Below are 18,198 nucleotides of genomic sequence, written 5' to 3' on the forward strand. Positions count from 1 at the left end.
CTTCCTCTGTGCTTTAAGAGCTTATTCTAAAATATTACTGATTAGATCCTGCCAGGTTTTGAAAAAATTCTGTACAGATCCTCTAACTGAATATTTGATTTTTTCCAATTTCAAATAATATAAAACATCGGTTTCCCACTGACTTAAAAGAGGAGAGTTAGGATTCTTCCAGTTTAGCAGAATAAGTCTGCATGCCAAAAGTGTAGAGAATGCAATCACAGTTTGTTTGTCCTTCTCCACTTTAAACCCATCTGGAAGAACACCAAACACAGCTGTTAATGGGGTAGGAGGGATTAAACCCATCATCTCTCTTACTGCCTTCCAATAATATAGTGCAGATTTCAACAAAGCAAACTAAAATGAAGACAAAAACAAAATTCAAAACAAGGGTTATAACCTTCGAGAAGCATAGATCTGGGCAAAAGGTACAAGACCACCTCAAAGGCACTGAACATACCTCAGAGCTCAATGCTGATCATTCAGAGGTGGACAAAATATGAAACTATAGCCATAATGCCAAGGTCAGGTTGCCTCTCTAAAGAAGTACCACATTTGTCAGAGAGGCTACTGGGACACCAATTGTCAACTTGATTGAGTTGCAGAAGTCGGCAAGGTGATGCTCCTAGCTCAACAATCTTCAAAACATGGCACAAAAAGGTCCTTTATGAAATAGTAACAAATAAGTCATGGTTGAGGAAAACAAAACAAGCAAAAACAAAACAAAACATAACGACCTTGCCTATAAAACACTTGTAAAATATCACTCATAAGATATTGCAGACAGCTGAAGTTTTTGGCTTGAACACTAAGTGGTATGTGATATTCAGTAAATACGAGTATAAAGCTGCACATCAGCCAGGTTATCCCATCTCCATTGTAAATTGTGGTGGTGGCAGCATCATGTTGTGTGGATGCATTTCGACAGCGACGATCTGGTCAGGACTGATGGGAAGATGAATGCTGCACAATACAGGCAGGTCCTGGAGGAAAACCATCACTCCTCTGCCAGAGAGCTTAAAGTGGGGATGAGATTTGTCTTTCAACAGGACAATGACCCAAAGCACATTGCCAAAGTAGCAATGGAGTGACTTAAAATGAAGAAAATTGATGTCCTTGACCTTGTCGGTCAAAGGCCCAACCTTAACCGCATTTAACATCTTTGGTGAGACCTAAAACTTGCTGTCTGTCACCACCCCACAACTAACCTGGCACAGCTTGAGCAATTTGGCAAGGAGAAATCAGCAGATCTTGTTCCATCGTATTGCGTCTTAAAAAAGACGACTTGCTACAGCAGCTGTGAGATGTGGTTCAGCCAAGCACCAGACAGGTGGGCGATAAATATTTACGAACTGTGGACACTGCAGTATTTGAAATTTAATTTTTTTTAACAGTTTATTATTCTCTCTTTTGGGACCTCACTCTGAAAATGTGCTAATAAAATTTCCACCGGGCAAAATCCAAGGTTTGTAACATTTATGTGAGTTAAAGACTTGGGGCTGAATACTATTTCAAGGCACTATATATTGTGAAAGGCTATGTATCATTGATTTGTAATTTTTGTGCCAGTAGAAGATATTGTCTTAGTAACTTTATGTTTTTCACGCAGTTACTGTAGCTTATAAGTTGCTTGCTCATTTTCAGAACTGATGGCAAGAACTGTCAAACACAAAACTAAAATGTGTCTCAAAAATATTGGAATAATAACAACGCTGCAAGTAAATATGATGTGGTAAAGTATAAATATGTTAATTTATGTAAACTAAAAAAAAACTATAAGAATTAACTGTGATATTGTAGTTTGACTTTTGAATTTCAAGAAACTCATATGCTCTAAGTTTCTATATAATAGTTATTATAAGCCTGAGCAATGTCGATACGTAAAGCTTGTAAATTCTACATGAGAAATAAAACCTATAATGGTCACTATACACAGTAAAATTCTATACACTAAAAAGCTGAAATCTCTAGAATTAGCATATGTTATTGCTCTAAAACTAAAGCCCTCCAGTTAAAACTGAAATTCTTGATCTGTGTGTAGAGATCTGCAATGTAAGAAACATTCAAGTCTCTTGTGTAGAGAGGAAAAAAGTTGGAAGATGGAAGTTCATATGGAAATTTATAAAGTTCTGCCATTTTCAATGTCACTGTATCTGTTAACTTAGGAAAATGTGCATCCTAATGTCCTTTCTCCTTGTTTATAAACCAAGGGAGACGATTACATTTTGCTATCTGACATTCATATACAACTTATGCCTTCAGAATATTAGACAGGCGCATCACCTCCTTGACCTGTTCAAACTGTAAAAACCAAAGAAATAAAAGCAATTCTATAACTGTTTTGCTCTTCATCCCAAGCTGTTTAACATTAAAGCTATGATCGCTTAAAAGCAACTAAATTTTGAATCATAAGCGGACTAAGAAATAAAAAATAACTTACATGAAGTTGCGTTAAACCGTACTGCCAAAACATGTCTTACAATGTGATTCATTCTACAATGTTAAGTGTTCGCCTTAGAGATATCGTTCACACTCCACGATTATCTGTGCAATTAAGTGGGCCTAGCCTGCAGGCCTTCCTCCTACCTCGACCGATTAAAAAGTGTTTAATGTTTTCTTAGTTATTATAACTAAAAAAATGCTACATTTTATTTTCCGTGAACTGTAACATAAAAAATCAACTTTTAAAATGACTTTGGCTGTTTTTGTTACTGGTTTGCATTTCCAGCTCCGCTGTGATATCTGTCTAAAATGGTTCATTCTAGCTGATTTCACTACTGACACAAGGACAAATGAAGGGAAAATGCAAAATAATAACATGTTAATTTAGCTACGACTTAACTATAATTTGCCTAAAAAGTCAACAATGAGTGAACATACAAATTAAGTATAACAATTTTTGGGTTCACTTAGAAGAAAATTAGGTAATGCATCTTAAAGCTTTAGAAGTCCTAGTTTCTTCAAAGCTTCGTGGTGGTCTTTATCTGTAACAGAAGATGGTGATCTAGGAATGCTTGACCTGCGATCCGTTGAGTTATAAGGTAAAGAGTGACTATTGTCTTGTCCAATCAAGCCAAGAGTTTGATCAGCAGAAGACAGTTGAGATATTGGCAGATCTCCAAGAATTTCCTGCTGTGAAAGACTTTGTGACCGTTTGCCAAATCCGAGTCTTTGCAAGGCCTCAGCCCGGGAACTCTTGAGGTCCAGACCATCAGGAAAACAAGCTGTGGTAGAATGTGTAGGCTCCTGTTGACCACAGGCATCCTCTTGTACAGAACCATTGAACCTAGCTAGAACTTGGGCTCGTAATTCTTGGACACTGACACCAGAGCGTAGAATGGTGTCAAACTTGCGAGTCTGGGCACACTGCATATTGGTGGATCTAGAAGATCGTGGTGACAGACATTCAAAATTGATTGAAGAAGATGTATCCTGTTGGTAAGAAGCTGGCATTTGATGATGAAAGTTGTGCTTATTGTCTTCCACAGTTAGCTTTTGACTTTGTACATCAGCTGGAGAAGGAATTTCCATATGCTCCTCTGGATGACAGGTAAAAGTAGAACCATTTTCTGTTAAAAGAAACAAAAACTATTATTACATCCCTGCTTGACGCTCCTATTTCTACTTTTGATATCCAATGGTTATTTACATTTTTAGTCGTAAATCAAAATTGGACATAGAGATTTGGGATATGTCATCGTGTCCAAAATGTATTAGTTAGAAAACGTAACGGAAGTAACGTGAAACGTGAGAATTACTGCCTTTATTTTAAATTGTGATATACAGTATGTGTATATTTTCACTTCTTAGTTAGACTGAGTTTACAGATTTGAGGACAACAAATGGCAAGTGTTATTGATTTTCTAACAATAAAATAAGATACAATTTCAAGAATTTTATTAAGATCAGGATGAAATGATTAAACACAAAATGAAAAACCCAAACCATCAAATAATTCAAAAGAAAATACTAAATAAAATAAGATAAGCGTCCCATATGTTTATTATAAGAAGCTCTTTGAAATCAATTAGAAATGTAAAACAAATTAAGATAATTTAATTCAGCTGTAGTATGAAAGTACAGTCACTAAATAATTAACAACTCCAGGGGATATGTTTATACTCACAGACAAGCACTTCTTAATGCAGTTCTTATTCAAAGATGAAACATTTGAAATAATATTTGCACAGTAAGTGGCGTCATCATTTGATACTGTATATTTATTTTAATTTCTTCTAACCAGCTTTGCTTTGCTATTTTTAAGTTAGATTCAGAATCCATATTTCTTTACCTTTTCTTTTCTCCTTTTCTTCAATCATCAACTCCATTTCCAAAGAATCAATAGTATCCATAAGGTAATTCAGGCATTCTCTCTCCTCATTTGACAGGTAACTAAAAATATCCTAAAAACACCATTAATAAAATGATAATAATAATAATACACTGTACTGTCAGAAGCATACTTTAAATCTGAAACTTTGCCTGTATATTTTTTAGGTTCTAATTTTACTTAAACTGTGTAAAATGATCCATAAGATTTCATTGTGTTAATAAAAAAGAAAAATAGAAGAATACATTTAATTCTAATTTGAAATAGGGAAAACATCAAAATGCATATAAAATGTCAGGTGTTTTTTTGCAAGAAACAAAGTCATAAAAACACTTGAGTTAATATAAATTCCTCCCACATCCCAAGTACAGGGAGTCAATGCATCATGGACTGGTACAGGCTAAGTTTCTCTTTTTAGTTTAATATTACGTAACTGGCTTCTTGAAATCTTTGAAAGCAGCAGCAGTTATACAAGGCCCACACCATATACAGTACATCAAAGCTATTGAAATGATTCAGCAGTGCAATGTCTTATTACAGTCTATATGTCATAAAGCCAAAAATCCCATTCCAAAACCGTGGGAATTAATATGGAGTCTCTCACCACTTTGCAGCCGTAATAGCCTCTAGACTTATGGGAAGGCTTTCTGTATGATGTTGGACTATGTCTGTAGGGATTTGTGCCCATTCAGACAAAACAGCATTTTCTGAGGTCACATACTGATGTTGGACGAGAAGTCCTGGCTCACAATCAGTGTCCCAATTAGTGACCCGACATTTGCGCGATAGACATATGAGCGGCAACAAAATAGTGCCCATTAAATCGTGCAGACAAAATCTCGCCGACAAAATCACGAAAGTTTCATTAAATATGAATTACTAGTTTAAAGCATATATAATAATGTTTATTTTAGACGTCAATATTATGAGACATGGCACGCAGATAGTCCTTAAGATCACTCCCTGCATATGTAGGAAGAATTGCAGCAAGACGTCTTGATAGTTGAGCGTATTTAGACTTGCTGGCTGCCTGACTGCTGGTAATTCCGCTTTGTATACGACGCGTTATGCCTACCCTCGACTGAGTTATTTGTTCGCGGCATGCCATCAGCAACACGTTCTCGCATGTTCCACATGGTGTTAGGAAACAACGGATTGGCTCGTCAGTTGTGTCTCAATCGACCAACGTAATTGTCCTCCCAGTAATCATAAACATTCTGGAGATTGTCGGGTCTACTCTCGTTCAGTTCATCGAAAGCGGACCCAACATCTTCCGGAGGAACGAAACAATTAGCATCTTTGAATACAGTTATAACCTAGCACATAATGCGCGCACACGTCCCACCCTCTTGGCCTCTCTCGCGATTTTTTTTTCTCGCCGCGCATTTGTAGAAAACCAGTTAGCGAGTTTGTCGCCGCTCATTTGTCTGTCCCGGTTTTGTTGGCGCTCATATGTCTATTGCGCTTTTGTCGGTGAACCATTCCAATTAATTCCAAAGGTGTTCACTAAGGTTGAGATCAGGGTTCTGTCCACACCAAACTTGCCAAATCATCCCTGGCTTTGTACAAAGGGTTTCAGTCATGCTGAAGGAGAAAAGGGCCTTCTGCAACCTGTTGCCACAAAGTTAGAAGCACACAAGTGTCTAAAATGTCATTGCATGCTGCAATGTTAGCAGTACACTTTACTTAAAACAAGGTGCCCAGGCCAAACCCTGAAAAACAGCCCCAGACCATTATCTCTCTTCTCCCAAACATTACAGTAGGCACTATACAGTGGAGAAGGCAGCCTTCTCCTCGCATCAGCATTTCCAGTGTTTCAGAGTCCAAAGGCGGTGTGCTTTACACAACTCCAGCCTATGCTTGGCATTGTGCATAGTGATCTTAAGAAACCCATGTCATGAAGCTCCTGATAGACAGTTCTTGTACTGATGTTGCTTCCCGATTAGTGAGCTCTTCAGTATGTCCCATTCTGCTGCCAATACTTGTCAATGGAGATTGAATGGTTATGTGCTTGATTTTACGAACCTTTTAACGATGGGGGCATCTGAAACACCTGAACTCAATAATTTGGAGGGATGTACACATACCTTTGGTCATAATGTATCTACTTACTTAATTTATACAGCACTCCTTCAAGACCGATATATTTCCTTTTGGTATGTCATCATATGAAAGATGACCAGGAAATACTTCATGATGCCCAATTTTTCCATCAAAATATTAACATACTGTATAATTTGCCAGTTTTGCTGTCTGTAAATTATGTAAATCGTGTTTGTCACATAAAGCTACTTAACAGTAAAATCATTCTGAATCATTTTCATCATGCTAATAAGGGGAATATCATCAAACATACTCCTCTAAACCGCTCTTCCATTTTTGATGATGTATCATTCTAGACTCTTTCATTAAGTGGAAAACAAGCTACAGTAGGTGTTTCTGGCAGTTCAGCACATTCTATGAAGAAATTCTCAATTATTACCAGTGTTGGCCTTTCATGGCATAGCACAGACATACGTTTTAGGTCTACATGAATTCATTGTCTACAGCAGGGGTGTCGAACTCTGGTCCTGGAAGGCCGCAGTGGCTGCAGGTTTTCATTCTAACCATCTTCTTAATTAGTGACCAGTTCTTGATGCTAATTAACTTCTTTAGCCTTAGCTTTAATTAGCTTGACTCGGACCCTTAGTTGTTTTTCCTTAATTAGCAGCCAGACAGTAATGAGACATAAAACAAGCAGGACATGACCAGCTCACCTGTACCCATCAAACTAAATCTGAAAATAAAGATGAAGCTCTCAGTAAGGTTGATCCCTCAGGTTACCAAAACATTTTCTTAGTTCTTAGAAAAAAAAAAACAGAATATCAACAGTTTTGGAAATGTCTGCTGTGGCAAAAAGAGAGCAGCAACAAGCCATGGAATTGAATAACGGGTTTAATTAACAGCAAGAATCAGCCTCACATGAAGGAACTGGTTGGAGTTTTGAAGCTCCAATTTAACTGGTCATCTGTTGGCTCATTTCATGTCTCATTTCTGTTTGGCTGTCATTTAATGAAGAAAAGAATCAATACAGAAGACTTAATCCTCAAAAACAGGGCTATTAAAATAGAGTGAAAAGAAGATAATTAGCAGTGAAAACTGGACACTGATTAGGAAAAGGGATAGAAAGAAAACCTGCAGCCACTGCGGCCCTCCAGGCCTGGAGTTTGACACCTGTGATCTACAGTATGTGCTACATTTAGGTCTATATATACAATACAAGGGCTTACACTTTACTTTTGTTAAAATGATAGCCAAAAACATACACTATGAAAAGAGTAGTATTACGGGCTACATCCTTTATTATTACTTATGATTTGATTGGCACCTTTATCCAAGGTGACGTACAGAATTGAAGATACAATTGGTTACATTTCTTTTTGTTTTTCCACTCGGAGTACAGGCAACCTCAAGATTTGAAATCCTGGGTCCAACTACTACTCTCCATTAAACAGTGATAAAACATAGACATGGCAATTTTCACCTTTTTAGAGTGGCTTTAGCATATGAGAATTTTACTGTTGGGTTCCAAGACCATCAAAACCTTTTGCGAACACATTATCTTTATATTATTTTTGTACTTCACAGTTTGCCAGTTATATTCTTTAGTCACTGTAAAATTCTCTTCCACTGTATACCCTTTTAATTAGATCCCAGTTGCTTGACTAAAGTGGGTCTTCAGATTCCTATTTATTCTGTCTCAAGAACATAGTCTTGAAGGAGCATATGCAATCTTACTTTTGCCCTTTTTCCAGACATCAATTTAGTGAACCTTTTCATGTTTTAAAAAGCAGGCCCAAGACACATCTATTTAGGCTGACCTAGTTTAGTGATGTGCTTTGCTATCTTTTCCTTATTTTAATGTTCTGTTAGTGGCTTTGTGAGTCTTTGAGGTTTAAATATGTTTGTTTTTACATTTGGAGACTTTGGGTTGCTTGAAAGTTTATAATTGACATTAGAAAATACTTTTATAAATGGGTCAAATGTTTTGACATAGATATATTAAAAATAATATTATAAAAAGGTGCTCCCTTATTTATTGAGAAGTAACTTACTAATTGAAATACTGCAACATTTTATACTGTACTTAAAAGTGCAACAAAGTTTTAGCCTGTGCAAATATGATGCATCATAAAAGTACAGCAGTAAATGTTCTTCTCAAAAATACTAGTAATGAATCTGTCAAGTTAAAATTAAACATCCTCACTATGGTCCAAAGGACATGTTCTAGATTCGATAGCAAGATATATAACGAAAAAATGAAACATGTTTCTTAACAATACTGTATTGGCAGTAAACAAAATATAAAAACTGAGAGGCTGCTGGTCAATAAATGTCATTCACAGGGTGGTACATATAAAATTATGAAAGCAAAAAGAATTCAACAATATTTTTAGCAAAAAAGTAATACGCAGTGCACAGCATTAAATGGTATGGCATATTATGCAATTTTCCAAGGAAAGGATTGGGCTGAATATATATCTTCCAAAATGAGGCAGATTGTGCTGTTCAAAATTAAGTAACGGTAATCACTTTCTATTATCTACTTAAAACTGCATTAACCTACTACACCAAAGGAAGAATTCAAAATAAAGCTGTTTCACTAAAGCTCTTATGTTCACTTAAAATGAAACGATTAAGTGCAATGTATACTCATACTGAGACACACTATTCATCCTTCATTATAAGCATGATTAACCAGATTATTCCTGTTTATAATTTATTTACTGTATAATAATAAACCACTAAGGTCCATGTGTCCAGTCCTCCAGAGCATTCCGATTGTCTGTTTGGCTTTGGTGACGTGAAGAGAGAGGAAGTGTGAGTGTGACACACATGTGGAGGAGTAAAGGCATATGAGGCATGCTGAGAGAGTCGCCTTCAAAGATAACAAGTATAAAACTGGACAGGAGGTGAGAAAGATGCTTAGAAAATAACAAGAAAGGCTGAGAAGTAGGCTTTCTGGGAATGTGCCGGTGAAAAGATGTTCACACATGCAGATGTTCACACATGCAAATACCCGAAGGTACAGGTAGGGCAAGAGATAGCAAAGATGTATTTATTTATTGTATTACCAGTCTTCAACAGGTACTGTGACTAGTATTCTATAAGCTCTCTGATGTACACAAGTATGCTTTTTGAAAACTATTAACCTGGAACAGAAAGATGTCTTCCTTCCTGTGAGATTAGTTTCATGACAAAAAGCAAAGGTCTGAGCTTGCAAATTAAGCGGTTAGTATTGATAACAACAAATCTCACCGTGTCTTCTTTGCCAGTCGTTTCTAGTTCTATTCCACTGCCCTCCTCATTGATATTGAAAGTATCTGAATCCATTATTTGCAGTGTTTTCTTCAACTTTTTGATTAAGACTGCTGGCTCATTATCCCTGCATTTTAAGAAAGAGAACATAACAAAAGAAGTTATTGACATATGAAAAGAGAAAACCTTTATCAAAACAAAATTAATGTAATATGATCTATTCTATGACAAAGCTATATGAAATATGGCAAGGCTATATTAATTTTCCTGGCTGAACCTATTTTTAAATTCAGAAAAAAAGAATTGAAAATCACAACATTATTTATTTGCACATATAGGCATTACAAGTTCAAAAAATGACCATGAACTAAATTTTCTACAAAACCTCTCCTAATCTGCATTTATTTAAGCTAAGAAAAAACCTGAAGACTAGACTATAGAAAATGCACTTTTAAATTTACTGTAAATTAATTTAGCCATATAATATGAATACAGAATTTGGTATTTTCTCCCTACCTGTAATCAAACCTGGCCTTGAATTTGCATTAACATTGTACAAAATACTCCTCCAAATATAAATTCGATTCTTTACCCTTAAAGTCAAAGCTGTTAATAAATTAATGTCCCAATACCTTATAAAACAAAGACACAGGTGAACACAGTATGCCCTTTAGGTAGATTCTGACTCATCTTGATCGTCCACCTGACTTAACACTGCATAAGACCTCCACCATTTGCTTTCTTGGCTACACAGTTTGGCCGCCCACCAGGTGAACATGGGTTCTGCCACTCCAGGCTTATCTTCAGGAGTCAGTCTTGGTATCTTTGTTCCTGACATGGTTTGAATAGATTATCTGAGATGACATACCTCACCTACAAATAAGTGGCTTAAGAAGCACCTTCTCAAAGCGAGAGAATTCAGACACCTTGGGCTCTATCTTGTTCACAGGTGAGGGCAGATGCACTAGTGAGGCTGACCAGCGAACTGGTACAGTAGCAGCAGTTCCCTGGATATACTGAATGAAGGTTGTGAAGTTATATCTTAATCCTTGAAATAAGATTGAGATTTATTGGTCAAACTACTCTCCCATCAACATCTACAGTGACAAGCAATGGGAAGTGACTGAGAAAATGAAAGCATAAGTAGAACCAGTTTCATGTAATATTTCTGTATAGGGATGCTGAGCTCACTCTTCTTAACAGGATGAGGAATTAAGCAATATGGAAAGAACTCCTCGATAGAAAGAGTATCAACCTAAGAATAAGTTGGCAATAAATTAGGATGCACTCTGAGAGGGGTATGATTTATGACAAAGATGCCGGTTTATACTATTACTGTTCTTATAATACTAAGTAATAAGGGATGAGTAAAAGGGAAAGTTTTTCAAAGAAATGTATGACAGCAGATGGTGAACTACAGGAAGACTGTGCAACACACATACAACATGGGAAACCATCATATACTAAAACTGCCTTATTTTTGTCTGTTCGACTTACCACAGATCCTGGTATTTGAATTACAATTTTGTAATTGTAATTGTCAGTTTTGTGCAAGACGCAAGAGATGAATTAGCCACATAACTGTGACTTCCAAAATTGTAATTCAAACACCAACACATGCTATATTTTAATTTATTTTATTTTTGCTTTCTTTTAGGCAAATGTTTTTTCTAATGAGTTTACAAGATATTCTTCCAACAGATGAGAAGTGGTTTCCTTTCATTTTCTTGAGCCTCTTCTGTCATTAATAAAGGCATTTTTTAGTAGTGTGCAGTTCAGAAATTTGCATGTTGAAGAAGGTTACAAACACCTGAAGCACCTGTATGTAGGAGCACAAGAGCAATTACCGTATATACTCGTGGATAAGTTCTCCCGCGAATAAGCCGGGACTTGCTTTTATAGTATAATTTCTGGTATTTTATAATGTCAGTCATATAAGTAGAATGAGGAAAACTCACGCTATTGGTACAAGGGATTATGATATGCTAACGCCCACTTGACAGAGTAACCACGGAGAACATTACTTTTTTTTTTTCTATGTGGGTGTGGCAATGTAATACCCAAACTATTCCAAAGTAACGTTTGCACTGATTTGTGTTTTTTTGTATCTCACACCCTCATACACCTTTATCGTAAAAGCATCCTTTATCTACGATGGAGTGTTCGATCAGAAGAAAATATGAAGCTGATTTTAAATTAAATGTTGAAGTAGCAAAAGAAATTGGTAACTGTGCTGCTGCAACAAAATTTGATGCCTCTGAGAAACTGATGCGAGATTGGAGGAGGCAAGAAGATGTAAAAAAAATGTAAAAAATTAAGTGTCACACTTTTGAATGGGCGTATAAGTCAGGGTCTGATTTTATGATCGATTTTTTGGGTTTCAAGACCCGACTTATACGTGAGTATATACGATACGTGGTAAGCGTAGAGGATGAAGATACGTAACTGTGTTAATGGCCACTCTTGATGAAAATAAAACAATATTTTGATATATTTCAATTGAAAAACAAGTAAATTGCTTGAGTTTAAATCTGACAATACAAAGATGGTATAAAAGCAAAGTCATGAATCACTGACAAAGACAACTGGAGAAATTGCCAGCCTTGAAGCGGCTTTTAAAAGGAAAAATATTAAAATTTTAATATTTGGAATGGTACTAACACACTTTGTCTCCTGAAGCAAAAAGCTGAACTAACTTGTATTTAGTTAAGTAAATAAAAATTAATGCCCACACAAGTTAAGTAAATACAAATTAATCCACACACAAACACGCACAGCAAAGATTGTGAAATGGATTATGTGAACTCGAGAATGTTACAAAAGGTTATGTTAGTAAAATATGTATGCTTTAAAATAGAATATGAATTCACAACACAGATTGTTCTTAATGCTTACCTTTTGTATTTTCAAAGCACTGGTTCACACTGTGCAACAGGTTTAATGGTCTCTTTCAATGGATTTGAACATTTTCTAACAGCACTTAACGACAATCTAATATTCTTCCAAACTGTACTGAATGTCTAAAACTATTAGAAGGAAAACAACTAGCACTGCTGAAAATGAAGGTTGTTATCTATCAATAAAATAAGAAAACTGCATACTGTAGTAATATTTTTTTAGTCATTTTGGCCCTTGTATTAAAAGTACACTGCTTTAAAATCTCATAGATTAGGCATCAAAATCTTTTTTTTTTTTCTTTTCTTTTGAGAACAGGCCTGTAAGCATTTCTCTTTAATTGTGTAAGAGGAGCAATGGCAACAGTTGAAATTACTGAGGTTGTAGATTTTCTAATAGAAAATGCTCTGTCCATGTTTCAATGGAGTTTTTAGGTTCATTTCAGTTGTCTTTAGTGCTAGGTGGTAATATAAATCATGCAGTTTGCAAGCACTGCCCTACAAAAATTAAATACTTCAGCAAAGTACAAATTAAGGTATTCATATCCACATTCAAAATTGCAGGATTTTTCAAATCTCTGCCTTTTCTTTGCATTTCACTTCATTGTACTTCTTGGTTTGATAGTATTGGTTGTCATAAATAAAGCAAACCGCATATTTTCCAATGTGAAAAAAAAAAAAATTAGCATATATGCTCACGTTTAAGTCGGGCCTTGAAACCTGAAACATTGACCATAAAAAATCAGACCCCGACTTGTACGCATGTTTGAAAATGCAACACTTAATTTTTATTTTTTTACCTCTTCTTGCCTCCTCCAATCTCACACCAGATTCTCAGTTACATCAAATTTTGTTGCAGCAGCGCAGTTATGAATTTCTTTCACCATTTCAACAACTTTTAATTTAAAACCAGCTTCATATGTTCTTCTGATCGAACGCTCCATCATAGATAAGGGATGCTTTTATGATAAAGGTGTATGAGGGTGTGAGATACAAAAACACATAAACAGTGCAAATGTCACTTCACAATAGTTTGGGTATTACAATATATAGAAAAAAAGTGCACCGTGGTTACTCTCTCAGGTGGGCGCTAGCATATCATAATCTCCTGGACGAATAGCATGAGTTTTCTATATTCGACTTTTACCACCAACATTATAAAATATAAAATGTGAATTTCCCCTTGGGATTTGTGAATTTCCCCTTGGGATTAATAAAGTATCTATCTATCTATCTATCTATCTAATACCCGAAATCTTACTGTAAAATCAGGTCCCGACTTATCTGCAGGAGAAATTATCCGCAAGTATATACGGTACATGGTGGCTTATTCTGTTCTACCAACCAGAAATGCCAAATGGCATTCTGACTGACAGAGGACCTTGGAGACTGATTAATGCTTCATGTGGAAGCGGATTTTGGACACCCAGCATACAAAAACTGATGTAGTCAAAGCAAAAGCACACACTTGATGCTTATGGTGTCTTTTTTTTCATTTAATTGCTTTTATTTGGAAACAAAACATTGAAAATAACATAGCAAATACAACAGTATGCTCTGAAAGCAGTGCCTGAAGCTCAACATTCAGCCCCAACCTAAACCAGAGAGGTTAACGAATAGAGGCCTCGTCTAAAATTGCTCTTTCTGCAGGATACAACAGCAAGTTTATCTGTAAATTAAACAGAGCGTAACTAAAATTAAATAAATGAAAAAAGCACAGCAAGTACAACAGTATGCTTAGAAATTCGACATTTAATCCACACCTGAAGAAGGGAGTTAAGTTATAGGAACAGGGAGCGCTCTAATACCTCTCTCAAACTCTTCTTAGCTGAGAGGGTTAATAATTTAAAATAATGAATATCCTGCCAATAGAGGCTTCTAAAAAGATTCTCTGTATACAAAAACAGTATGAAAACTAATTTAAAAAAAGGCTGTGCACCGGCCTGGGACGTTTACTTTGGGATTCTAAATGGATCCTCGTTAAGAGTATTGGATTTATTCCAGTTTTACATAATATAGAACATTGCTTTCCCAATGAATTAGAAAGATTGGATTGGAATTCTTCCAGCTGAGCAAAATATACATCTTCATGCAGATAGTGTGGTGTAGGTTATTACAAATTATTTTTCATGGTACACTTTTATCCCATCTAGTATTACTCCAAATATTGCTGTTAATACGCAATATTAAATCCAAGGCTATCTGAAAGATATAAAAAAAACAAATATCTGAAATGGTTTATGTGTAGAACATTCCCAAAATGCCTGACCTTGCGATACAGGAGCTTGACAGCACCACTCACAAGTTGCATCTTGCCCTGCGTACATTTTAGACAAGGTATGTGTGATTGATGAACAATTTTTAGTTGAATTTGCAAATGCTTGCCACATACTGAATTAGAGGGTATTTTATGAAGGTCTGAATACCAATTTGTTTCTGAACTTTTACTTGAGAAATCATTTTTATATCATTCCATAAGATCATTAAGGGTTTAGTTATTTAAAAGCTTTTTGATATACTCTGGAGATGCTGTCTGAATCTTCATCCACATTAGCCAGTATCACCTCAGGTACAGAAATACACTATATGACCAAATGTTTGTGGATACCTGACCATCATACTTATATGAACTATTTGGGAAACCCATTATAAAACCATTTGAATTAATATGGAGCTGTTCTCTTCTTCCTTGGAAGAACAGTAATTGATGCCTGGCTTAAAGTTAGCATCCCTAAACTTAACTACATTTAGCCAGGCTAACTTAATAGAAATCTTTTTATAAAACTTAATCAGAATGAATTTTTTGCACTATGATGAAAACAAGATTTTAATACATGAAGTGGAAACAAATAATTGCTAGTACTTTCCTTACGTGTTTTGAAGATGCTGATAGACGTATACATTATTGAATAGTGGAGGAGAGTAGAGCATGAGGACCCAGTCAACTACCATTTACTACTGGTACTAAGGGGAGGCACTGCTGGTACAACATACTGATGCATACCTGCACACATTGTCATCTCTTTAGCTCTTCCTTGCTGAAATAAGTATCCCTACAATTATTAACAAATCTTTTTTCAAAAACTTGGATACAATTGTAATCTGGAATGCACATAGGCCTTATATTAAAAGGATAAAACTGAAAAGATACTCTAAACATGTGACAAGTACTTCTACTACAGCAATCATTTGATTCCAAGGTTCTGGAAGGAACTAGAAGGTAATGGAATAGCATCTACTTTACTAGCCTAAAAAAGATAATGCTGCTCATAAACCTGTCATTACTCACTGCTTTGTGGTTTAGTCATCCACAACTATTGCCAACTTACTGACAATCCAGTAGTCCATCACACACTTAAAATAAGCCACTACTGCAGGAAGTACTTTAAGGCTTCCATACAGTATATGAGTCCAGTACACAATAAGCATACATTCCAGCTCTCTTTAAACCACAGAGTATTTAACTCAATGAAGTCATTAGGTGTTTGGACCCTTAGAGGCCTCTGTTTTGATGATGTGTTACGCCTGAATGTGTTTAAGTTAGTAAGAGGAAGATTACTGGTAGTATTTCTAGACTCCATCTGCTAATTTCATGATGTGCACCCCTAGATAATCTTAGACAACATTGGGATGGCAGACCTCTCAGACAGTCTCTCAGACAAGGAATGTAACTTACTGTAATCATGCATAACATACACTCTGTCCAAATCTGTAAAAAGCATGATGTAACTCATCTTAAAATTGCACATGGCAAATTTTTCAAGATCAAAATTATCCATAATAACCAGGGATTGGAGCCTAAAATTTGAATGATATTTTTTCAAGAAAATATTACTTTGTTAGACAATAGTGGATTTGCAATTGTTCCTAACATTTTAATGGTACTATTTTGAGTAAGGCCAGAAGGGGCAAGATTATGTAAATAAAAAATCTATTGCAATTTCTTATAAAACACTGCTTGTGCGTTGACATATCTTACTCAACTGGAAAAGTCCTAGCTCATCGCCTATGAGTTAATGGGCGAGTAATGTCTTATATTACCTAAAATCAGGAAAAAATATCACATTTTCTTTGAATAATAAGCTTTGCAAAGAAATTTTGAGAAATTCATTAATGTTGTTCTAAAATAAGTCTGCTAATCCGCTGACTGTGCAATGCTTTTCTTTAGATATTTTAATACATCTTATAAAGCCTTAAATTCTCATAGCCTTCCTTGATGGGTAGGGCGAATCTTTAAGTGTTGATTACGATTCTGTTTTATGTAAGCTGATTAGAAGAAGGGCTGGATGGATTGTAACTTTCAAGTCTGTTCTTTTTCAGAATTTTGTACAGATTCCACTGCGTTGTACACCATCACCAGATTCCTCCATGTTTACATCCATGATCCATAACCACAATCCTTATAGGTGTATATTGGCGGAGCACTGCTAAGTTATCTGCGCCAATTCTGTATGCTTTGATGGCTACCTGTGTTAACTCCAGATTTTGCTACACACAGCACAGGCAAATATAATGTATTCCAAAATTTAATTTCTTTCTTTAAGCTTAGAGAAAAGCCAAGCAAAATGACACCTTTTATTGGCTAACTAAAAAGATTACAATATGCAAGCTTTCGAGGCAACTCAGGCCCCTTCTTCAGGCAAGATGTAATACAGAAACTGAAGTTCCCTGAATTTATATCCACACACTAGGACAAGAAACAACAATGGTAAATTTTTAAATGAAAACTCTTAAATGTAAAAAATTAATAGGTTCATTCAGACTAAGATTAATTTAACAGGAGATAGAAGAACAATGTATGGGTCAAGATCTTTAGATAAGATAACTGTCCAACAAAGTCCTTTGAAGTTTGTGATGAGTTTTTCAAAACAATATGGGTCTGTAGTCAGGTTGTCTGTGTCAGTCTGAGAGATGCAAACAGTCTTCATATCTGGCTATAAAACTCTTGTCTTTGTTCAAGCCATGCTGTAATGTATTACATTTTAACATTAAAACATTTAAATTTTAAGCTTAATAAACATTGGTTTGACATTTTTCTGTAGAATTTATGGTTCTTTAAAGCTGTTAAGGTCAAACCGAGATACTGTTATCACCATGTTAGATCATTTGTTTGTGGTTCTTACTGTGGATTACAATGCTTCCTTTTCTCCAAACATAGTAAGAGCCACTTGAGTATCAAACCTCCACTTTTTTTTAATTTTATTGATTTTATTAAAATCGCACAACATTCCACACAAATAAATCAATTTCTACAAACATAAGATCAAAAACAAATCAACCCCCACCCCTAAAAAAAAAGAACTAAGCCAGCAGAATAAAACATAAAGCTAGTAAAAATAAGTAAGTAGATGAATTAATAAGTGAATCATGATAAATGAAAAAAAGGGAAAAAGGGGGTGAGAATCTGCTTCCTCAGTACTTTAAAAGATTATTCTAAAATGTTTTTGATTAGATTCTGCCAGGTTTTGAAAAAGTTCTGCACAGATCCTCTAAGTGAGAATTAGATTTTTTCCAGTTTCAAATAGTATATAACAACATCAGTTAACCACTGACTTGGAATAGGAGAGTTAGGATTCTTCCAGTTGAGCAAGATAAGTCTACATGCCAATAGTGTAGTAAAGGCAATCACAGTTTGTTTGTCCTTCTCCACTTTTAAGTCCATCTGGGAGTCCACCAAAC

General features: G+C 35.6%; 1 protein-coding gene across 2 annotated transcripts in view; it reads right to left on the minus strand.

The window, feature by feature from the left end:
* Positions 1-207: 207 nt before the first annotated feature.
* The window catches only part of LOC120540733, a 35,348-nt gene continuing 17,357 nt past the window's right edge, over positions 208-18,198 (minus strand). For both annotated transcript variants that reach the window (XM_039771755.1, XM_039771754.1), the window contains exons 2-4: positions 9,626-9,752; positions 4,289-4,400; positions 208-3,566 (exon numbers count right to left, since the gene is read on the minus strand). In XM_039771755.1, coding sequence (XP_039627689.1) covers positions 2,932-3,566; positions 4,289-4,400; positions 9,626-9,700 — 822 coding nt within the window. In that variant the 5' untranslated portion in view covers positions 9,701-9,752 and the 3' untranslated portion in view covers positions 208-2,931. The remainder of the gene's footprint in view (positions 3,567-4,288; positions 4,401-9,625; positions 9,753-18,198) is intronic.

This window comes from Polypterus senegalus, chromosome 12 (genome assembly GCF_016835505.1).
Source record: "Polypterus senegalus isolate Bchr_013 chromosome 12, ASM1683550v1, whole genome shotgun sequence".
In the NCBI taxonomy this organism is placed as follows: domain Eukaryota; kingdom Metazoa; phylum Chordata; class Cladistia; order Polypteriformes; family Polypteridae; genus Polypterus; species Polypterus senegalus.